Source organism: Vespula vulgaris, chromosome 9 (genome assembly GCF_905475345.1).
Source record: "Vespula vulgaris chromosome 9, iyVesVulg1.1, whole genome shotgun sequence".
NCBI lineage: Eukaryota > Metazoa > Arthropoda > Insecta > Hymenoptera > Vespidae > Vespula > Vespula vulgaris.
The window spans coordinates 3,715,265-3,736,864 of NC_066594.1; the positions used below are offsets into that span (position 1 = coordinate 3,715,265).

Sequence of the window (21,600 nt, forward strand, 5' to 3'; positions counted from 1 at the left end):
TCATAAGAAATTCACGTAAAAGAAGAAATAAAGTTAAAGAATAGAAATAATTCAATTTTTTTTCTATTATTTCTGTTATCTTATTGCTATCTAATGAATTTTTATTTTGCATTTTGAAGTTAAATAATGATTTACAATTTATACATGTAGATAAATATTTATATGTTACAAATTTAGCATAAATGTATCTATGTACGAATTTTTCATCTGCATTCAGATTTTTTTATTGGCAGCACCATCCATGACTACTTACTATATAACTATACAGACAATCAGAATACGATCGTTTCTTTACTCTAATCGATTTTCTTCTCTACTGCTGGCAGACTGTACGCTTTGTCGCGTCATGTAATTTTTTATTCTTTTTACTATTATAATATTATATATTTTTATATTTTTATATTTTTATAATTTTATATTATTATAATATAACAATATCGAAAATCAATAAGCAAATTTTTGACAGTTCCCTGAAGTCCCCGGTGGGCGGTAGAGTCTGCAAATGATGAAGGGTGAGTAAAACCATTATTAGTAATAAAAGGTCACAAGTTGGTATTTATTAATATCAGTAAGATGTATTTATGTAATTTGTAAATATTTATAATTGTAACCTGCTGATTGGAGAGGACAAGAGTAACTCGTCTTGAAAATCTCTTTTCTCATCTGATAAAATAATATAAATTGTTTGTTAGTGCTCGATTGAAGATTACTATTCGATCGAAGATCTTTCCCGGCTAACAGGTATAGACGTTCAACTATTTAATGGAATTAAGTAATTTAAAGAGTTAAGAATTCTTTTTTATGCGTTCTTTTTTGTTATTGTCTTGTTTTACTAAGAAACTAAAAAATATTAGCTAATAATATATAAGACGTCTTATACTATTTGATTAATATTAAAGCTATTATTTATATTTCAGGTTTTAATATTAAAAAAATTATAAATTAATCAATATGAGTAAGACACCAGTTTCAATACTTCAAGAAATGATGGTGAAAAAACAAATGATACCGGATTATGAATTAATACATGATGGTGGTGGTACACATGTAAATACTTTCACCTATCGTGTTACATGTGAAGGGCTTAGCGCAACAGGTACTGGACGTAGTAAAAAAGATGCAAAACATGAGGCTGCCAAAGCTATGCTTGAAAAAATAGCAGCTCATAGAGCTTATCCCCAATTGCCAGCTTCACCTGCACAGTCTCCCATAAAAACATGTATACCAACCGTTATACCAGCTTCTCCAAGAATTCCACCAAACGAACCTTTTGTAAATGCAATAGGTGCTTTACAGGTATTTTTTTATTTTTAATATTTAAGTTGGTATTAATTATAAAAATATAAAATACATGGTCATTATAAATCTTTTATATTTTACAGACATTGTGTGCAGAAAATAATTTGCAAGAACCAGAGTATATAGCTATTAATGATGAAGGTCCACCACATGCAAGAATCTTTACTTATCAATGTGTTCTTTCAACATTTAAAGAGGAAGGGATTGCAACTACAAAGAAACAAGCAAAACATGAAGCAGCTAAAAAAATGTTAAATCGTATAAAAGAACTTGTTTCTGTTAATTGTCCAGAGCTTTTAGGCAATAATGAACAAAACCAACATAAAATAAATGAAATGATAAATAACTCGATTGCTGAAGCACGCTATCCTCAGTTAAATAAAAGTACATCTAAGAAAGTTAATTTAGGACTTAAAGTTTCTGGTTATCATACAAAATTAAAAAATACTTTCATAACAATACACCAGGAGATTGTAACAAAGTTGGAAGCTATTAAACCTGATACAAGTGATTATGATATGGTAGATACTCTTTTAGGTAAACTGCAGGATATTTTAACACCATTGGCTTTACAAGTTACTGTAACACCATTAGATGCTATAAGTTCAGATATCTTTATAGTCAGTATGGCAGTTGATTCTTCTCCACGTATTGTGCAATGTAGTTCAGGAGCAACTAAAAAGGAAGCTGAATATAAAGCACTTATTAATTTAATAGATTCGCTTATATTGCTTTTAAAGTAATATATTATGTATGTTTAAAGTAATATATATGTGTGTATGTTTTATGTATTACTGGAACATATTCATAACAAACTAAAATTTATCAATTCTACTTGTCAAAGGCTGTATACAAAATGGAGAAAACAAAGTAGTTAACGTAGTTAACATATATAGATGTTCTTAAGATAAAACTTAATATATGGCTGTGTTACAATTTGTAAAAAAATGATTACAAAGGGCACAGTAATAATTTATGAAAATAATCATTGTTTTACTGAATTTTACAAAATGTTATTGTAACATTTCAGTTTAAATACTAAAGTTATTTTCTTGCTATTATTTGTTATTTTTTTAATAATTATCATTTTTATTTGAAAGTAATTCTTTCAATTTCTTTTTTTTTTGTAAAATACAAATTTGTTATCAATTCTAAACATTCTAAAAATATTATTTTTTAATAATTTTTTGTTAACCATTATAATTAACTATTGTAATTAAAATAATAAAAATGTTTTTTTTTTTTTTTAAATTAAATAACATCCGATTGCATATTTGTATTATATAAATATTTTTATTAATTTTATTTATTTAATGTCGCATAACAAAGCTACGCCACGTAAAGTCCAATGACGAGGGTTGTGATCAGTCTGAAAATCGATAGAACCAACATATTTTTGATCTGTTCTTTGAGGTTTTCTATATATAGGGCATTCGTAAAGTTTTGGATCTTTGCCAGCAGTCGTATTAATTGCATATATGTAAATTACGGGCATTTGTTCGTATAAGACTTTTGGTTTACTTTCTATAAGTTTTCCAGCTCTACGATCAAGAGATGCACCCTCCAAGAATAATCCATGCACGTAAACACCTTCTTGAGGTTGTTCTTTAATGTCCTCTTTATTAAAACGTGTTATAAGATTTTGTAACACTACCGAGTCTAGAGCCCAACCTTTGTGCGCTCTGGTGACTTCCTAATTTATGGAATATTTTTGGAGTAACAATAATTGTATTTATATTATTAGTATATAATATTAGTATATAGTATATTCGTCATTATATTGATATTAAATGTATGTACTTGTCTCATTGCTGTTAAAAATCCTTGAGGATTAAAAAAACCTGTCATCCAAAAGACTTTAGATCTTCCATGAATACACCAATGCCTAAATTGATGATCTCTTTCTAAAAGTTCCGTATACCAAAATCCTAAAGTAGCTGATTCCCAAGAAATTTTCAACCACTTTTCTGGTATACGGGCATCATACATCGAATCCAATGATTTACGTAATCCCTGACTCATTACGATAGTACCTTCGATAGCCAACTTTAGATTCGTTAATGTATCGTGAACTTCTTTAATAACTCTTGTAATTCTTGAAAAATAAAATTCATTTATGAAATATAACAAATAATATCAATCGATTATATCATTGCATACAACAGATAAAATATAATTTAAATTTGCGCATTAGTAAAGGGACATCAAACGTGAAATTTACCTATCTATTTCTTGCCTTAAAAAAATATTCATTGGTAATAATGCTCCCATTCTGTGAAGTGCTTCTTTTACTTCAAAAGAATTATATTGTTTTGGTAGCTTGGATAGCATATCGTTTGCTAATTTGTAAACGATAGTCTCTCTAGTTTCACCACCTTGTGAACCACCTTCTTTCGGTTGTACACTGAGAATAGTATCTAAAATACCCTTAGCTGTATTAATTTGATAAGTGATATCTGCATTTGGATGCAATCCAAATACTTCTGGATTGTCAGTCGTTGGAAGATTGTCGATGTAATCTACGTATGCCTGAAGGTTTCGAGTTTGCGGTACTTTGTAGCCACGATAAAATTCAAAACCAGGACGTAAAAGAACATCACAGAACCATACATGCGTGAAGGTTGTTAACAAACGCTTATCAAAATCATCTGTAACTCTGCCACCATATTGAACCTGTTGGAAGTTTTACAGCGTTAATAACATGTCTTATATAGGGTTTCAATCGATATCGTTAAATGCAAATGGCGAGTACTGTCCATTCTACGCTTCTATCATACCTCTCCGAGCATGTAACAGACTGTTGGCCAGGATACACCTTTCTTGGGATCCATGTCATCAAGATGATTTTGAATAAATTGTACAGAAGCTGCAAAATCTGCTTGATTAAATTCGTAAGGTATATTCCAACCAAGTGGACCAAACTTCCTACGTTCTTGTACAACCGTATGTAAAAATGCTACTGCATATAATAATGGTGGCCATTGTGATTGTGTGCTATAGTCCAATGTATCTTGTGTTACGTTTTGATAAGTTCTCTTTAAGCTAGCTCTAATACCTTGGGGTGGTTCGTTAGTGAATTTGATTGCCATCTGAAACCACATCGAGATAATATCTTTTATAATATAATATTGAAATAATTAAATATTTGTTGCTTTTAATATAAACCTGTAATAGACCGATAGGGAATTGTGGATGCACTTCTGTTGTCATCCATAATCTGAAGGCTTCATGAACGATATCTGTTTCAACGAGTGCATCCATTACTTCCGTGCAGAATGATAAAGATAAGTGAATGTTCTGTAAAAGAACCCAACCACCTGTATTCATTGCGTCCGTGATCATTCGCCGTGCATGAAATTCTTGTCCTTGACCCATAGACACTGATTTTAATTCTAAAGAAAAAAAAAAAAAAAAAAAAAAAAAAAAGTAGATACGTATATCAGAATTATATTACTTGTTTATCAACATGAATATACCTACGAATGGATTTCTGCTTGGCTAGTGCTGTAATTTGTGGGCTAGGATCAGAACCAATCGATAATAAACATATTAATGGTGTCCGGACTTCCGATTCCAACCAAGTTACTTCTAAATCCAAGATTTTTGCTTCTCCGTATTCCCTGCCTAAGGATTCAACAACGTATTTTTTTGCTTGAGATAAAGTTCTATCCGGACTCCAAGATCTGATAAGTAATAATTTCCTAAAGACGTCTAAACTTTTTTGATAGCCGCATGGCAGCTCTTCTTCTTCCGGTCTTTCCTTTTCGTACCAAACACGCCATTCTTTTTCGCTAAATTCAATTTTTGTTAAAATTTCTGAAAAGCTATTTAATTTGCTAATTTCAACCAAATTAAGCCACGTTATGTCGAGAATCCATTTGAATGGTTTTGGAGTAACCGCATTGAGATCTAAGGATGCACCGCCTTTTATGAACGCATTGAATTCCGTATGAGAGATCGTACCCTGATGGCAATCAATTTTCATGGCTAACATTAATGTGAACAAAGATTTATGTCTTTCGTAAAGACTTCTCAACGTGAAAGCCCATACTTCATATGTGAGATGTCGTAGTATCGTATTTATTCTTTCCGCGGTGATAGAGCTTTTGACTGATCTTGTTATAGAATTGTCAAATATAGTTAAAAATTGCTTTAAAGAATTTTGATACATCACGTTAACGTTACTCATTTCTACGATTAAAAAGTATAAGATGGATCCTCTAGATGCAACTGCCCGAAATTCTTCTCGAGCTAATGTAATTTTTTTTTCGGTTAGAGCCGATACTTTTAATTTTTCATTTACCGATTCTGCTGTAGATTTAGTTTCTTGAAGTACTCCTATCAACTCTTCGTCGTCCACCAAAGATCCTTCTGAAGATGTGAGCCTATGTAATAAAGTGCCCTCGAGTTCTTTCATGGAACGCTGATTCGTCATGACAGATTCAAACAGAGCTACTCTTTCAGCTTCTAAATCAGCTTTTTCCATAAGTATAACTCGACCCAATAATTGATCTTCCAAACCCAACATTGTCACAGTAAAATCTATTATAGACGTTTTTGCAGATATCTCGGGACTATATGCAGGATTTGGCAACTTAGTTGTAATATAAAGCATGAAACCAGGCATTACATCACACTCTTTATCTCCAACAATGACTTTTTCTATAGAGCCTGACTTAATGAAGTTTTTCTCAAGCACGTTGTCAAGAACAGGATCGAGTTCTTCCGCTACATCTTCAATTAGTAAAGGTCTGCCTAACGATAAACTATCTTCCAAATGCGTTCGGAAATACTTGTGATTTAGAGAAGTGATTTGCAATTCGTTTGAACATTCTTTGTTTTTAATCCACATTTTACCTTGATTTTGAGGATCCACTAATAAAGGATACGACGTGGATTTCGTAACGATTAATGCATTTTGCACGGATAGCTCATCGTTCGGTAAGCCTTGAAGTGTCCATTCCGACATAGTTGCGGTATCGACCAACATATGGGTTATACTCAAATGTTTCGTAAATGGAATGACTTTCGTCGTTAAAATATCCATCCAAGCAGTTACTAAATTACTTCTATATTGTTGATTATAAGGACCGCAGTATGATAAAAAACCTGTCGCTAATAAAACATCACCGACTAAACGTCCTAATTGAAGCTTAAAATCTTTACTCTGTTCGGTCCATCGAATCTTTTCACCTCCTAAACCATTGATGAGAGTCGTCGCTGCTGTCATTTTTCTGAGGCATACATTTGCAGCATCGGTTAATCTTTGTTTTTCCGAGACCGCGGCATCGTATTGTTCCTTTACAGTTTGAAGAGCCATCTCTCTTTCCGACAATTCTCTCTCGGCATTTGCCAAATCCTCCATAGCTACTTTCAATCTGGCCTCTTGCAAAGCTAGATTAGCTTTTAAGGGAAGAACTTCTTTATTTACGGAATGGAAGAACGCCATGGCTTTGGTCCACGATAACAATCCTGCCACGTCGCCACAAACTCGTCTGGCTGTTTCCATATTATAATCTTCCATCTTGAAATAAGGTTGCAGTAGCTCGACCATCTCGTTGTTAATTATATCCTTTGGATAATTTTGTAATTGCAAGAGGAACGTAGTACTAGCCATTAACTTTAAGGATTCGGCCCATGAAGGTTTTGGACATTGGGTCGTGGGATCCGGTACGACTGAACCTATTTTACGTTGAAACAGAATCAATACGCAATCCATTATTCTCATTATAAGATGAGGCGGCCTTCCAAGTTTACGAACGGTTGCTATATGAGCAGGTTTGATGGTATTCAAGGCAGCTTCCGCTTCCTCTAAGGCAGGCTTCGCAGCTTCGAGCTTTTCCTCTGCTAATGCCTTTTCTTCGGCTATGCATTCCACTAATTGTTCTGCTTTTTCTTTCACTTTTTGTACCTGATTTTTAAAAGCTTCCGCTTGCGTCGCTCTTTCCGTCACTTCTAGTAAAACCGTTTCCGCTTTTTCCGATGCCTGCACCAATTCCCTTTCCATTAAAGCTAAATCTTTTTTTAAAATTTCGACGGATATGGAAGCTTCTTCGAGCTTAGCCAACCCAGTGTCCATTCTTTTTGCACCTTCTCCTAGCTCGTGCTGTTTGTTACGATAAATGTTCTTGTAACCGCCAATAAAATTAAGATAAGATTTCGGTGTTACGTGCGTCGCTCGACGAAATCGTTGAAAATAATCCATCGAAGTTTTAGCGACGATATCCTGTATAGAACCAAGAGCATTCACGAGTTCGATTTTAACTTCGTTTGTGCAAGCAATTTCGAAATCATGGAGAAAATGTTGGGCGACCAAAATGAGTGCATTTTTAGGCCAAGGTTGGAACCAGTCTATCGTGCAACCAGATATTAATGCTGGAAAGCGTTGAGCTCGATTTCGAAATTTTTCTCCTACCGGTGAAAAGCAGAAGACAACGTGTAAATTTTGACAGGTTCTTTGCAGAAAGAAATCCATCGTTAGCTCGTTGTTGATGGTTTTTTTAGGATTCTCACGTTTCAGAATAGGTGTTAATTCCGATATGATCTCTGCTTGTTCGTCGCGCGTAAATAAATTGCTGATTACACCGGAGCTTAGAATATTATTTAAATATTCTAAGAAACCTTCCTCTTTGATATCCAAATCGGTGAAGATAAAAGTGGTGCCTTTTCCTTGAGCACCACAAGATCGATAAAGAAATTTTAAATCCTCCAAAAAGTTTGCTACGTTGTAGGATCTTGTCAATGTGATTTGAAAGGTTTTATACCCAGCGATGAAAGAGGATAACTTTGTCAGACTTTGTTTACCCGAGCCACCCACTCCTACTAACATGACATTTCCTTTTGGATGTCTTATCACTCTAGAAATTTTTACTAGATGTAGCATCGCGTCGGGGAAAAATACAAGATCCATACCGGCGCCTCGTTGCATTTCATTAAATTGTGCCAGGAACATTTCCAACCTGTCTCGTAATACTTGTTCATCGTAAACAGGTTCATATACCTTTGGTAATTCTACGTCAGCGTCTTCGCTTTCCTCACCAGTGGGTTCAGGCGCGTCCCTAAAATAAAAATCAATGTCAAGAGTTTCGTGCCATAGTACTTTTCCATAACGTAATAATAATTAGAGGATTACCTCATGAAATCTACAAACGCAGGATTTGGTTTCGTCATGTCGATGTAATCTTCGCCTAAAATATCTTTTACAACTAGAACAACCTGTTCCTCGAACCATTCCTTGTCTGACTGCATTGTAAATCTGTCACTAAAAACTCGCATACATTCGTGTTTCCAGAGTGACATTAATACGTTTTCTGTATCTATTACCGTGGATAAAGTACCAACTATTCCTTGCCAAATTCGTGATAAATCTCGAAGGCTAAAAACGTAATGGAATTTAGCTGGAGTAGGTAACAATTTTACTCTCGTTCTTTCCCATAGAATTCGGGTTAACGGAACCATTTTTTTAATAAGATTTCTAATTTCATCAGAGAAGCCTCTTTTTGTGTTGTAATGTCCCTCTCCGAGTACACTAAAAATATGATCGATCGATTCGTTGTTGGGTAAAGTGCAATTGAAAATGGAAAATTGTCGTTTCAATCTCGAAGGTATATCATTTCTTCCTCCGCCAGGTTGACACATTGCTGCTAGAAATGTTACGTCAACGATAGTGGTGAAATCGCCAGGTTTTTCGAGAGAATAGAAACCCTTCATATCCATAGTCTGTCGTACAATTTCGTTAGTGATTTGATCACCCCATTCATTTATTTGCGGCAAATTTATGTCGTCGATGAAGATCAACATCTTCTTACCACCTGGTGGTCCAAACGTGTTTCCCATACGTTTCTCTACATAACTTTCGATAGTTTTCTGAAATTGGCAGGGGCTAGTCGCTGAACTAAAATTGAAGGATCGATTTAAGGTGGTATCAGAATTCGCCTTTTTCATATATGACTTCATCATAACTGTTTTAGCAGATCCTTGTTCACCAATTAATAAAACAGCCTTATCTTGGCGGCCAATCACATCGATCAAATATTGAATACGTACATTATCGGGAATTGGCACGAGTACGTTACTATAATCGGGTGTTGAATATTCGGGATACACATAATTCGTTACCATACTCGTCCAAGTATCCCACTTGCCTTTTTCGGTGACAAAAAAATCAAAGATTTTCGCATCAGGACAGTTTTCTGAGTTTGGAAGATCCCAGCTTTGAAAGTTTTCTTTCAAAAATACATCGTATTTTAATCTATCGGCTGTTTCCAAAAGCGCTCCCACACCCCAGATTAAAGCAAAAATGTAGAGACGTTTTAGATGTTCCGAAGTTATAGGTTGAGATCTATCTCTTTCGTTATCATTATCTTCACCATCTTCCGCCGATATTTCAGGTGGTATTAATCCTTCGAGGATAGAAAGCATTTGCTGAACAATATTACATTGTAGAACATTGATGGCTAATAAAAGCGTTTGAGTGGACCAAGAATATACCTATAAGCGAAATAAGAACTATTTTTATTTTTTTTAAGAAAACTTGACTGTTTATATTTAAAGATATACCTGAACAAAAGAATCGACAAAGCACTGCTCCAAAGTCTCCCGTTCGAGTGGCGATCGACGTTTGAGCCATGCTGTAACTACTGGATTCCAATCTAATCCTGACGAACTCATGTATACCATACCATTACGAGAAACTGTTGCAGGACTAGCATTGTCGATGTCCTGTGGCTCGAAAATAATTTTACATGTAGGTGCCATTGATAAACGATCGCCATTGGCAAGCGTCAAGGTTTTGTTATCGTCTAATACGGAATTTAAATTTTCGATCCATATACTATCGACCGGTCCATCAAGGACCATCCATACATGTTCGCCTTTTTTTAATTTCAAAGTTTTACGCCAAAGTGCTGAAAAAATTCCATCTGTCCAATCATTGGTAGCCACATCCAAGCGACCGAACATTTGAGAGGCTGTAATACTTTTTGGATTCATCCTCATTTCTCTGTCGAATACAATATTAACATGATTCAATATACCTTCTATATATCGTTAAACATTCTTCTAAATGTAGTTAGTAATTAATTACCTATGGTAATCACCAGATTGAGTTAAAGCTTTCATCAGTATATGGATACAGGTTGTTTTTCCTGCACCTGTTGGTCCGAGAGTCATAATACCATGTCGTACTCTTTGAGTTTCATAAAGTTGAATTAATTTTAAGACCCATGGTGGATGGTAAATCAACGCAGCCTCTTCGACCTGCTGACTAATAGCTGTCTCTAATTCCGGGTACGAAGTTTTTTCTAAAGCTTGATTTGGAAAAAGATCTGCTACCAATGATATAAACAATGGCTCGTCTTCGTCTGTAAAAACATTTATTATTGGTAGTATAATTACTATTGCACTATAATAGTTATATTAAGATTAAATCATTGGTTATGTGAACCTATGAGTTTTGAGAGATTCATATCTCTGAGAACACGCATCACAATTGTACTTTCCGAATCTTTGGAATTTACTCTTTTTGCAGCACCCAACGTTCTAAGTACGGATAAGATATTTCTTAAGCCGAAATCGTAATGAACCTTGAAAGAAATGATAGTTTTAATGTAAAGATAGCAATGGTTTATGAAAAGAATTTTGAGAATATTTACTTGTTTGGTAAGTTGTTCCTCACAAAGCTTATAAAGCGTATAAAATTTACGAGCTAGAGTAATATTTTCTAGGAATCCGCAGCTAGCCAATTTTACTCGTATAATTATCTGTCTGTCGGGTACCATCATGGCTACGGTACGAAATTGTATTTTTAAATTTTCTGGAAGTTCTTTTCTACCCGCATAACCAGGATTCTATAAAAAAGTATATGATAAACAAGTATATGAAGGATATACTTTTTATCCTATTAACATATATTACCATTGTAATAAATATTCCAAGTTCAGGGCACATATCTATTTGATCGCCATCTGTAAATATAAATTGCTTTTTTTTTTCTTTCTTAGCAGCTAGAACAACAGCAACTTGTTGGGCAGCAACGGACAAGACAGGTAATTCGATTCTATTGAATTCGTCGAAACATCCCCAGGATCCACTTTGAGCCAATCCTTTGTAAATTCGGCCGAGTCCTCTATAATCCATTTGATCGGAGCAATTGAAAACTACGACATATTTTGCCAATGTCTTTCCCATATCTTTGACCGTTTCAGTTTTACCAGTTCCTGCAGGTCCGCAGGGTGAACCTCCCATTGACATAGACAACGCTTGTGCTAACGTTATGTAACATCTGAGATATAACAAAAAGGAAATATTTTAAATATATTAATGTATAGAATTTATTTATTTTATAAGTTATTAATTTATTATATAAGTTATACCTATCTGTTAATGGTGTTATAACGAGTCTCTCAGTACATCCTAAATATTCATTTTGATATACAAATTGTACATCTGTTATAGATATCATAGTTTTATCCATATCTTCTTTAAAATAAAATCTGCATTGCTTTAACCACTCGAAATCATTTACGGAACGTACATTCATGCGACACTACAATAAAAAATTAATAAATTATCGGAAATAAATTAGATTTAATGTCAGTAGGTTTATATTAACCAGTATATCAAAAATATCACGCTGATGCACGTGTATAGTGATCAACGTTTCGAATTTAGTTCGATCGATCTTCAAGAGATCTCGCGTGGTCTGATCGATCAAGGTATTCAACAAATCTAGAAATCTATTATTTGTTTCGCTCATGATTCTTTTGTCCGCACGTGCTTGTGCTAGAGCTAATTCCGCATCTCTTGTCCAAATCATTTGTATTCCCAATATTCCTACTTGTGCCGGCATTTTGTCCAGGAAATTTAATAAGTTAAAGCTAATATCATTCATCATCGAGTAGGCTTGACGAATGATGGAATGTAAAGATAATTGAGATGTCTGTAAAAGCTGCATCAACCATGTCTCTACAGAACCTTCAGCTCGCACAGCTTTTTCCAGCTGTAAAGTTAAATCTTCAATTCTCGAAATGCTTTGATAATTAAATTATGAGTATATTTAATACTCACAGTTATCGTTTCACCTTCCGAGGAAATAATTGCAGTCATTTTATTGTATTCTATGTCGTGAAACTTAACGTATTTGGTATTATCGAAAATCGAAAGCAAATGATTTTGTATCGTGTGCGAATCTGATGCTTGACCAAGTATCTCCAAAAGTGCTGGATCGGATACGAAGAAAAATCTTGGAAACATCATGCGTTTTTTTTCTAAATACCTACAAATAAAAACGATCGTAGATTATCATTATAGATCAGAATCATGTTAATATATTTACCCGCTAAGAGATTTTTGACAAAGTTCCAGCTGTTCTTGTAAATGCGGTAAAAGTTGCTTTAATAAATCATCCCCCACGCAACAAGGCACAACACCAGGGGTTTCATGAGCTCTTTGCATAATTTTTTGCCAACTCTTATCGATTTTACTAAATCTTTTAGCTTCTTTTGGCAATTGCTTAGCTATATCTCCACCCACGAATACAGCCTCAAGATAAACCCACATATTTTGGACGAGTAGCCATCTTTCAAGAATCTCGTTTGTATTCGAAAGATCTGCAAGCCATTGCTGTATCTGTTTGCGAAAGGGTGCGTTATACCTATTCGACATCAAGGAACCCAAAATCATCAAACTGTCTTCTAGCTGTCCTATTGTTTCCGCAGTGGTATCTCCTCTGAGTAACAATTCTCCTCGATTGTTAAAAGTCATAAAGGTCAATTCGTGAGAAGACCACTCGTTTATCACTGTTCTTAATTTTGCTTCGATGTCCTTCTCTTTCATCGCGGAAATACAAATGTCTTCGATATCTTCCTTGTATTTCAACAAGGGTGCCTCAAGAATATTCTTCAAGCAAAAATTTTCATTTTCGAGATCGAAAGAGTAACTCATTACTTCGACGATTCTCTGCCAATGACGTGGCTTCATGGCTTTGTTCGCCATCAATTCCAATAACGGGCACATGTCGTTAAAATCGTCGATCGTTTTTTTCAACGCAAAAAATGCAGGCCATTCTTTTAAACCCTTCGGTAATTTACGGCATCGATTTTGAAACTCCATCAATTCGTTATTGATGTCTTCGATATTTACCTGTTATATGAACAAACACCAAGTTGAATTTACATCGATGATAAAGATAAATAGTTTAATCTTAATTATGATTCTTACCTCACCCCAAGGTATATCGTAGTAACTACTGACCCGATCGATAACGTCATTATACAATTTATATAATTTTTGCAACAAATTTAATTCCTTTCGAATTTGCGACAATTCTGGATAATCCGTAATAGGTAATCCAAATAATTCTTCGCCGCTCTGATACGTTTGTAACTTCCTCCACATTCCATCGAATCTATTTTGAAAAAGTATTTGTCTATCGGAAGCATCTCTAGGACTTAAACCAGGCTGCATTGGTCCCGACGATCTATATTCTTCGCAATAAGTCTCATTGTCGATACGGAATTTCTCGAGATTCCTTCTCAAATCATCTTCGAACTGAGGCTGGAGATTCAGTAATAAAACATGACTTTCTTGTGCACGTGCCAATAATTGTTGCCAAGTGTATCGAAGATTATCGACTTGTTCTAAGCACTCGGGATCAACAGGGACCTCGTATCTTGTAACTATATTAAAAGCTTCTTCGATCGGATCAATTTTAAGCTCCATGTCGACCTCCTGGTCGCGAATTTTCTTCAAGGTATCCATTATGAGACGTACGTCGTCTAGATCGCGTATTTGTCGATCCAATTTACGATCCATTTCGTTCATTACCGCATAAACATATTCCATTTCTTTTCGATATTTCTTCTTCATTGCCTGACCAATTTTGTGTGTGGAACCTGAAGTTTAAAAGAATTTCTAAGTTACGAATATTTCGAACAGTATCCTTATACGATAAAAATTTAATAAACTTGCTTTTTATTTCCGTATAGAGTCCATACTTCAACCTTTCCGTAGATACAGCGATGGATCTTCCAAAAAGAATCATATCGGGTTCGGTGATTAAAAGATCTTCTAGCTCACCGTGTTTTCGTAAAGTACTTTCAAATTCGGATAGAGAAACTAGTAAAAGTTCTCGCATATTTCGTTCGTTTTCCCATAGAAATTTATAAGGTTCCCATCGTTCGAAAAAATTTGACAAATCCTACAAAAATACGTATATTTTGTATAAAAAGATTTTTCGAACTTTTGAAATCGATTAAATGATTTACCTGTTTAAGTTCTTGGGTGCAACTGTTCAACATCGATAGTATTTTGACGATGTCCTTATTTTCGATAACCATTGAATAAAAATTTCTTTCCTGGATTATAAATATCGGTTTCTCTTCGGAGATTATTTTATAAAGTCTGCGTCTTCTAGTTTTTAAATCTTCCAATTGTTCTTCTTTCTTCTTCGTAACATCGACTTGCACTCGCATTATTACATCAGTAATATTCCTTTTAATATCCCATTGTAAATCTTTCCAACAATTCTATACGATCGAATGCATAATTTAATATAAATAATTACTAGCTATTTCGAATCGTGGTATTTTTAATACCTTATTGCTTTTGACATTCCATTGCGAAACACCTTTCGATACGCCGGTAATTATTTTCCCAGCCGAGCATAAAGTTTCTTGTACGTCGTTTAAAGTTGGTTTTACTGTTACTGTTGGTATCATTAGATTGGCGTGTAATAGGAACACAGGATTCGGAGGACAATCTATGAATATGAACGATAAAAAAATACTTCCAATTGAAATTTTCTATTAGTACTTATCGTTATTGATCTTTCGAATTATTTACCAAGATCTATATTTCGAACAAATCGTTTTCTTATAGCGTCTAAAGAAGCTTTTGTAACCTTTATCAATACATCCACGACTTTTCTGGAATAGTATCTTCTCATTTCAGACATTGCATTTCCAACCATTTCTTGCATTCCTTTAGGTAAACTATCTATCGTTAATAATTGATGAGGATTGTCAAAATAAGCCCACACGATGGACCAATCGTGTTGCTGCACTCCTTGCTCCGCATCTTTTTCTATGTTTTCTTTAAAAAAAAAGCTCATATTTGTTTGATATATGATATAAAAAATTTTATAAAAAGCATCAAACCTTCTTCGATTAACAAATCAAATTGATCAGAGTCAGCAATCTGTTTGAAATCAGCAGCGGCATTTTTAACTAAACCTAAAACTTCTTCTACCGCCTCTTCCACCATCATACTTTTACGATACAAATCTACTGCAGCAATTCTACAAATTTCTTCCGTTTTTTCTATAAATTCCTCTATCGTCCATGGATCATTGGAAGTCGGTAAAGAATGTAAAGTGATTTTTTGCATGCTTTCTAATACGTGTAAGATTCTACGAAACAAATATGTTAAAGTTTATAAACTCCTAAATGCAACTACTTTGTCTTATTTAATACCTATTGGAATATACATCATGAATTCTAATTATAAGTATATCGAAGATTTTGATTTGTTCTCTTGTATTTTGGCAAAATTCTTTCCAATCCGGTTGCGTCCATGTTAACGATGTTAAAGCAGGTTTGAATAACGATGCGACACGGACCAAATGTGGTAAAAGAAGTGGTCTAACTTCTAATTTTACTCGTTGAGCTGTTGTAACAAATTCTTCTATTACTAACTGAAGAGAATTCGAGACCATTGTGAAGTAGTCACGTTTAGCTAATATCGCCAGTGCAACGATAGGAATGTTAAAATTTAACTTTGCCAAACAGTCAGCTTCACGAAATAGAAGAACGATACGACTTTCCAGATTGACCTTGATTTTTCCTGTTTTTTGATCAGTTGCTAACAATGATCTGAACTTCGAAAAAGGATGGATATTAGCCTTTATTCGATTAAACTTCTTCGAATCTACAATTACCGTTTTAAGCAATCTTCGATAATCCATGAATTTTGATGTGTCCAAACTTCGGAAATATCCGATCGATATTGACTTAAGACAACGAGTGCCTGGGCGTAACGCTTCTCTAAATCTCCAGTGAGAGGTAACGTTTTTAAAACTGGGTGACTCGTCACAGAAGTAGTTAATTCGTTTAGATGTACTCTGAGAGATTTTTAGTTTGATAACCATCATATACGATTTAAACTTTGTTCAATAGCAATTATCTTCTTATCGACTTACATTAATGAGTTTGCCCAAGTTACTCTTCCAGCTATAGGAGGCATATGTCTGGGCAATGGTGGATCGTCTCGTTGTCTTTTAAACAGTTTCAAGATTCTTTCGATTTCTCTATCACAATATTTGATCACAATGTTATATTTCTCTTCGAGTTTCGTCAATGGAATCTTTTTGCTGACCTTGCATAGAATAAAAGTACTCGTTAATCATGGATAAATAAAAAGTTCATAAATTCGAGCTAATATTATATTTTACCTTCTCGAATCGCGTTAAAAAGCGTATACCTTGCGGAGTTTCCCAAACATCGGCATAATTTTTCTCAATGATATCGCCAATGTTTTCTTTTAAATTATCTGTCTTCACCATAAACTCGTCATAGTCTGTATCAAATTCAAAATTTCTTGGATCCAAATAATCGTATGATTTATTCGTAGCTATTTGCTTAGCTTCTTCGAAAACCTTCATAGCATCTTCTAAAGCTAAAAAAATAAATATGACTGTATCTGCAATTAATTTTAATCGTATCGAAATATAAGCGTACATTCTCCTAGTAATAATCCTTCCATTCGTCTTTCGAACAAATTCTGATAATCTTCAATGAGATCGAACATTGTAAGAATCTTTCTGATTCTCGCACAAAAAGAATCAAATCTTCCAAAAACGTGAGTTTCAGAAAAGGAAAATTCTTGTTCTGTCACGGCTGGTGAACATCGTACTAATCTGTATGTTTCTCTGTACGACCTTGAAAGAAGAACATATTTCTATTCTAAAAAAAAAAAAAACTAGAAATTTAATAATAGATTTCTTTCGAATGAGAAATAGAACAATTACTTGTTCAATCTTAAACAATGTTTTAATCTTGATCTAACAGCCATCCTGTCCTGACCCCAAATTGTTTCTCTTCCTCTTTTCGTGACGTAATCACGACAAGCGACTATCATTTGATTAGTAATTTTGATCATTAACGAACTAGTTCGTTCTGAAGTATTATAAAATTTCGATACACTGTATATCAATCTTACAGTTTGCAGCAACGATATAAGAGAATCTTTCATTTTCACCTGAAATAATTAATCAAAATCGATGCTTTTTAGGAATCGGTTGATCATCGAATCTTTTTGGAAAGACCATCTTACGGGATCGTCGAGGTATAAACAGTGACAGCATTTTTCTAAGGCCTGAATAAACTTTGCGTTATCTTTTGCCTCGTTGTAGCAATAAGTCACTTCGTTTTCGGTGTCGACCCAGTTTTTAATGTAAGCCGAGCGAACTACTTGCAAGCATAGAAGTGACATTCGCACTTCGTGATCCTGAGAACGAAATAAATTCGTTTATCATTAAATTATCATTACAGATAAAACGTAAAGATATTAGTAAAAAAATATGGAACCTGTAATCGACAAACAAGTTGACTAAATTGCGCTCCTCTTCGTTTCCAATATTCCAATTCTTGTTGCGGTCCGGAATTATCGTTTTCTCTTTTAACTTGCTTACTCTCCGCCATGAAATCTTTTAATTTCTTTATCCATACTTTTACTCTTTCCTCGACTTTAGTGATGGCATTTTCTTGAGATATAAAAACTTTTGCTTCCTCAAAATTATGGACGTTTACCATTATATTTTGACCATCGTCGAATATACTTCCTTCCAAAGCTACGTCCTCGCATACTTTAAGAGAAAGTATTATTATATTTATTTCATATATATTTAAATAGTTGTCGAAATAAAAAAAAAGAAATCATTACCTTTTAAAGCGCTGCAAAATGATCTAAGACCAGGCAACAAAAGAGTTTTTATCATCGGACAATCATCTTCTCCTTCTCCAATGGAATGTGCCAATGCTTCCATAAAAACATTTTCAACGACACGTTGAATCGATGGTACTATACCAATCTTCATAGTATCTATAATGCCTGTGTACAAATCCTTTTGAAATCCTTCTTCGGGTAGTTGTTTTGAAAGATTAATTCTAAGGAATAAATAAAGGAAATAGAATGTAGTTTTTACAACATTAATCAATATAAAAAAGTAAAGTAAATACCGAAACATATAAATACAGATTCCTGTACAAGGCACCTGCCAACCGTCGGTTAAAAAAAGTTTCTTTTTCGTTGCTTCTTTAGTTTCCTTTTGTAATTCTTTTACTTTCGACATTGACGTATTTGGGGCGATTCGAGCACCTGTAGGTTTCGTTTGTACCTGTTAAACCGATGTTAATTCTAATCGTCATGTTACAAGCAATGCAACTTAGCGATTAGTATTACAAACGTGTAAACGTATAAATTTTACCGTATCAAGTGGACGAGAAGGTTCCATTTCAACGACCTCTTGATAAAACCAGACGAGAGTCGACCTCGTGTGAGGTAAAAACAATTGATTGATTTCGTCTAACATGTCGCCTTCGAAAACATGGTCCATTACCTCGTGACGTGTTAGCTGTGTCGCATCCATCAAAAGCTGAAAAGCAAATTCCAAACGAGGATCCATTTCTCCTCGTCTAGCCTTTCTCTCGCATTCTTCGCGGCGTTTCTGAAAAATATCGATCATGAATTGTCAAAAAATTTAGATTAATCCTCTAATTTTATAGAATAAATAAATTAAGAAATAAATAATTGTTTGATTTTAATTTAAAATTCGACCTGAAGAACGTCACCAGAAAATTCATCTTCGCTTTCCTCCTCGGAATTGTCTGATCTATTTTGGACCATACCGGGTCCTTGGACAAACATGTTTAGATAAGTAAGAACCGACAGGTGATCGTGCTCGAGTATCACTATTATGACGACTGAAATCGGAAAGTTTTGCTGGATAGGCGAGGGTTCGAAGGAAAGGGTGGGTTAACAGTATCACTATTTCGTGTCTGGCACCACCCTTCTACGTATCGTTCGTGTCTTTAACGTGGGAACTTCCTCGCGATTCTACCTTTACCAGTCGATATTACAACGTGTTTTTTCTCGCAGCTAAATTTACACAATGAACTATTTGCAAATGTACTTGGTTGTGATTTTTCTTATTTACAAATAGGTGAGCTTAAATATTTGAACTTTTGTTCTCATTAAATTCATTCAATATTAATAAAGTGAATATCTTATTAGTAATTCTTGCTCGGTAGAAATAAAAAATTGTTTTTAACGTTGCTCTCATTGATATATACGTGAGCTTAAAATAATATATAACTTTGCCTGAAATCTTGAATAGAAAGGTCAACATTTTTTTTTTAATAAATTTCTTTACATTTTTCTTAATTGTCTATAAAATCAAATAATATTGCATTATTTCAGGATTATCTGTAGTTTGCATTTATAGAAACTATTAATTCTTAATGAACCGGTTTTATATTGAATTATAAACAAATTCCTGAATTAAATAAATTGTGTGATGCAATTTTTTATATGAAAAATTAAAAAACGCTACTAAAACAAATTTTTTATCTTTGAGTAGAATCTTGAAAGTAGAATAAAGTGCATATATTTCTTATCGATATATATGTCTTTATATTAAGCTATATTAATATATCGTCATATTTTCCTTTCATGAAGAAACGATTAATTATTTGTAAAATATAGAGCGTGCTGTAATAATATTACATGAACCGTGATTAATAACTAAACATAACTATTGATGGCCTTATGATACCATAATATATATCGTACTAACGTTAAAATGCACGATTTTAATCAAAAGCAAATGCATTAAATAAATCGAGCTACTACACGATAAGCATAACTCGGATTAGAAAGTTATCTGTTACTAACATCGAATAATATACTCACGCCACATGTTATATGTACGTAAAACACGTAATATTCTACAGTATTTTCTTTTGAATAACATACGAACGATATGACCTATGTATGGAAGTGTAATTTTGAACGACGATTTGTACATATCTGTAGCACGTAAATACACTTGTGAATACATATTCCCTCTACGCAAATTGCTGACCTATCTCAACTTTATTACGCTCTTCGTTGCATGCGATCGCATTAAAATTTAGCACTTTGTTCCTGTTCTTTAGATAACGTTTAAAGAAAGGAGATCCACTATGAAAGTTCGTAAACAAAACTCGTTCGAAAAGTTTTGCTGAAAAAGTTACGTTTACTTTAACGTTTACGAGATAAGTATTTAATTTCTATAAAACTGTTGCGAATTCTATTTCGTTACTCAATTAGTATAGTCATGCAATAGTTCTACGTAAAATAAATTCGTTGATAATATAATACAAGTCATTAAATCAATTGAATGATAACTATTTTAATATCTAATTGAAAAGAAACATAATTAATTTATTAACTTTCTTACTTTCTTGTCTATATTCTTAATTATTGCTTACTCTGGCTTCTTCCGTGGTTTCGGACATGTCAACAATTTTTTTCGTCGTCCCAGAGCAGAGGAAATCGTCAGAACGATGTACGTCCTTATGCAACTTGCACAGTAATGCGACATTAACTGCGTATCTAAGCCTTACTGCTTGCCCTATCTCTCCCTCTTTGTCTTTCCTCTTCTCCTCCTACCACTCTTACGTATTCTTCTTTTACATTAAAATTATAATTAATAAATCAAACAGATCATCTTTTTATTTGCCAACTTTAATATTCGAATTAAGCTGTCGAGATTTTTTATACTTTTTATTTCATCAAAGCGAACTATTGAAAATAAAGAAAAATAAAAGAAAAAGTAATTATGCAAATTAGGTATGTATTTTTGCAAAAGAGAAAGATTATTCGATATAATCGGATAATAAACGATATTATCGATGACAGAAGATCGTAAATTAGGCATTTTTATATCGGAAATCATTATAAATATACAAAGAAGTTGGTAATGGTTGAAAGCGTGTATTGATTAAAGCTAAAGTATTGACTAATGGCTGGCTGGTAGACTAAACCAGCAATTAGTACCACTCTGTATCAGGCCAAACACATTCGAGAGTAAATCCGTGTTTACGATGTATCCATATAAAGCTGGAGTTTGAATCCTATTTATATAGAGATTATGGTACAAGAACTGCTTTACTGTTCGACGAACATTTGAAAAAGGAATTATTTAATTCGTATTCAAACATTCTATTCAAACATTCTATTAATCAACTTTTTAATATTCGCAAT

General features: G+C 33.8%; 2 protein-coding genes across 13 annotated transcripts; one reads left to right on the forward strand and one right to left on the reverse strand.

The window, feature by feature from the left end:
* The first annotated feature begins 212 nt into the window (after window positions 1–212).
* Window positions 213–3,156, forward strand: LOC127066436 (interferon-inducible double-stranded RNA-dependent protein kinase activator A-like). 3 transcript variants are annotated; one of them, XM_051000207.1, is made up of 5 exons: window positions 213–348; window positions 467–512; window positions 625–741; window positions 918–1,296; window positions 1,383–3,156. In XM_051000207.1, exons 4-5 carry the CDS (start codon window positions 952–954, stop codon window positions 2,040–2,042), a joined length of 1,005 nt encoding a protein of 334 aa, XP_050856164.1. In that variant the 5' UTR covers window positions 213–348; window positions 467–512; window positions 625–741; window positions 918–951; the 3' UTR covers window positions 2,043–3,156. The 3 variants fall into 3 exon arrangements, with proteins under 3 accessions (XP_050856164.1, XP_050856166.1, XP_050856165.1); XM_051000209.1 differs by having other exon boundaries at window positions 693–741; XM_051000208.1 differs by lacking the exon at window positions 625–741.
* Window positions 2,571–20,983, reverse strand: LOC127066398 (dynein axonemal heavy chain 5). 10 transcript variants are annotated; one of them, XM_051000084.1, is made up of 34 exons: window positions 20,826–20,983; window positions 18,782–19,021; window positions 18,534–18,691; window positions 18,238–18,461; window positions 17,883–18,160; window positions 17,629–17,802; window positions 17,324–17,553; window positions 17,034–17,233; window positions 16,748–16,971; window positions 16,496–16,671; window positions 16,235–16,417; window positions 15,771–16,169; window positions 15,456–15,706; window positions 15,142–15,390; window positions 14,895–15,058; window positions 14,565–14,825; window positions 14,269–14,497; window positions 13,519–14,192; window positions 12,635–13,440; window positions 12,367–12,574; window positions 11,912–12,298; window positions 11,673–11,845; window positions 11,215–11,581; window positions 10,953–11,147; window positions 10,745–10,883; window positions 10,385–10,661; window positions 9,859–10,300; window positions 8,432–9,789; window positions 4,780–8,357; window positions 4,465–4,691; window positions 4,077–4,388; window positions 3,521–3,972; window positions 3,100–3,394; window positions 2,571–2,992 (listed from the first exon to the last, which is right to left on the reverse strand). In XM_051000084.1, the coding sequence occupies exons 1-34, from the start codon at window positions 20,850–20,852 to the stop codon at window positions 2,606–2,608; spliced, it is 13,944 nt and encodes a 4,647-aa protein (XP_050856041.1). In that variant the 5' UTR covers window positions 20,853–20,983; the 3' UTR covers window positions 2,571–2,605. The 10 variants fall into 10 exon arrangements, 6 of the variants coding, with proteins under 6 accessions (XP_050856041.1, XP_050856042.1, XP_050856039.1 ...); XM_051000085.1 differs by having other exon boundaries at window positions 20,795–20,951; XM_051000082.1 differs by lacking the exon at window positions 20,826–20,983 and adding an exon at window positions 19,132–19,668.
* Between the last annotated feature and the right edge of the window lie 617 nt (window positions 20,984–21,600).

Excerpts from the sequence above, each read along its gene's own strand:
- LOC127066398 (XM_051000082.1), bottom strand. The coding sequence starts at position 19,221 with ATGTTTGTCCAAGGACCCGGTATGGTCCAAAATAGATCAGACAATTCC. Across the intron at positions 18,462-18,533 it reads ATCTGTATTTATATGTTTCG|AATTAATCTTTCAAAACAAC; the intron begins GTATTTACTTTA and ends TTTATTCCTTAG. Across the intron at positions 12,575-12,634 it reads TGTCAAAAATCTCTTAGCGG|GTATTTAGAAAAAAAACGCA; the intron begins GTAAATATATTA and ends TTTTATTTGTAG.
- LOC127066436 (XM_051000207.1), top strand. The coding sequence starts at position 952 with ATGAGTAAGACACCAGTTTCAATACTTCAAGAAATGATGGTGAAAAAA. Across the intron at positions 1,297-1,382 it reads ATGCAATAGGTGCTTTACAG|ACATTGTGTGCAGAAAATAA; the intron begins GTATTTTTTTAT and ends TATATTTTACAG.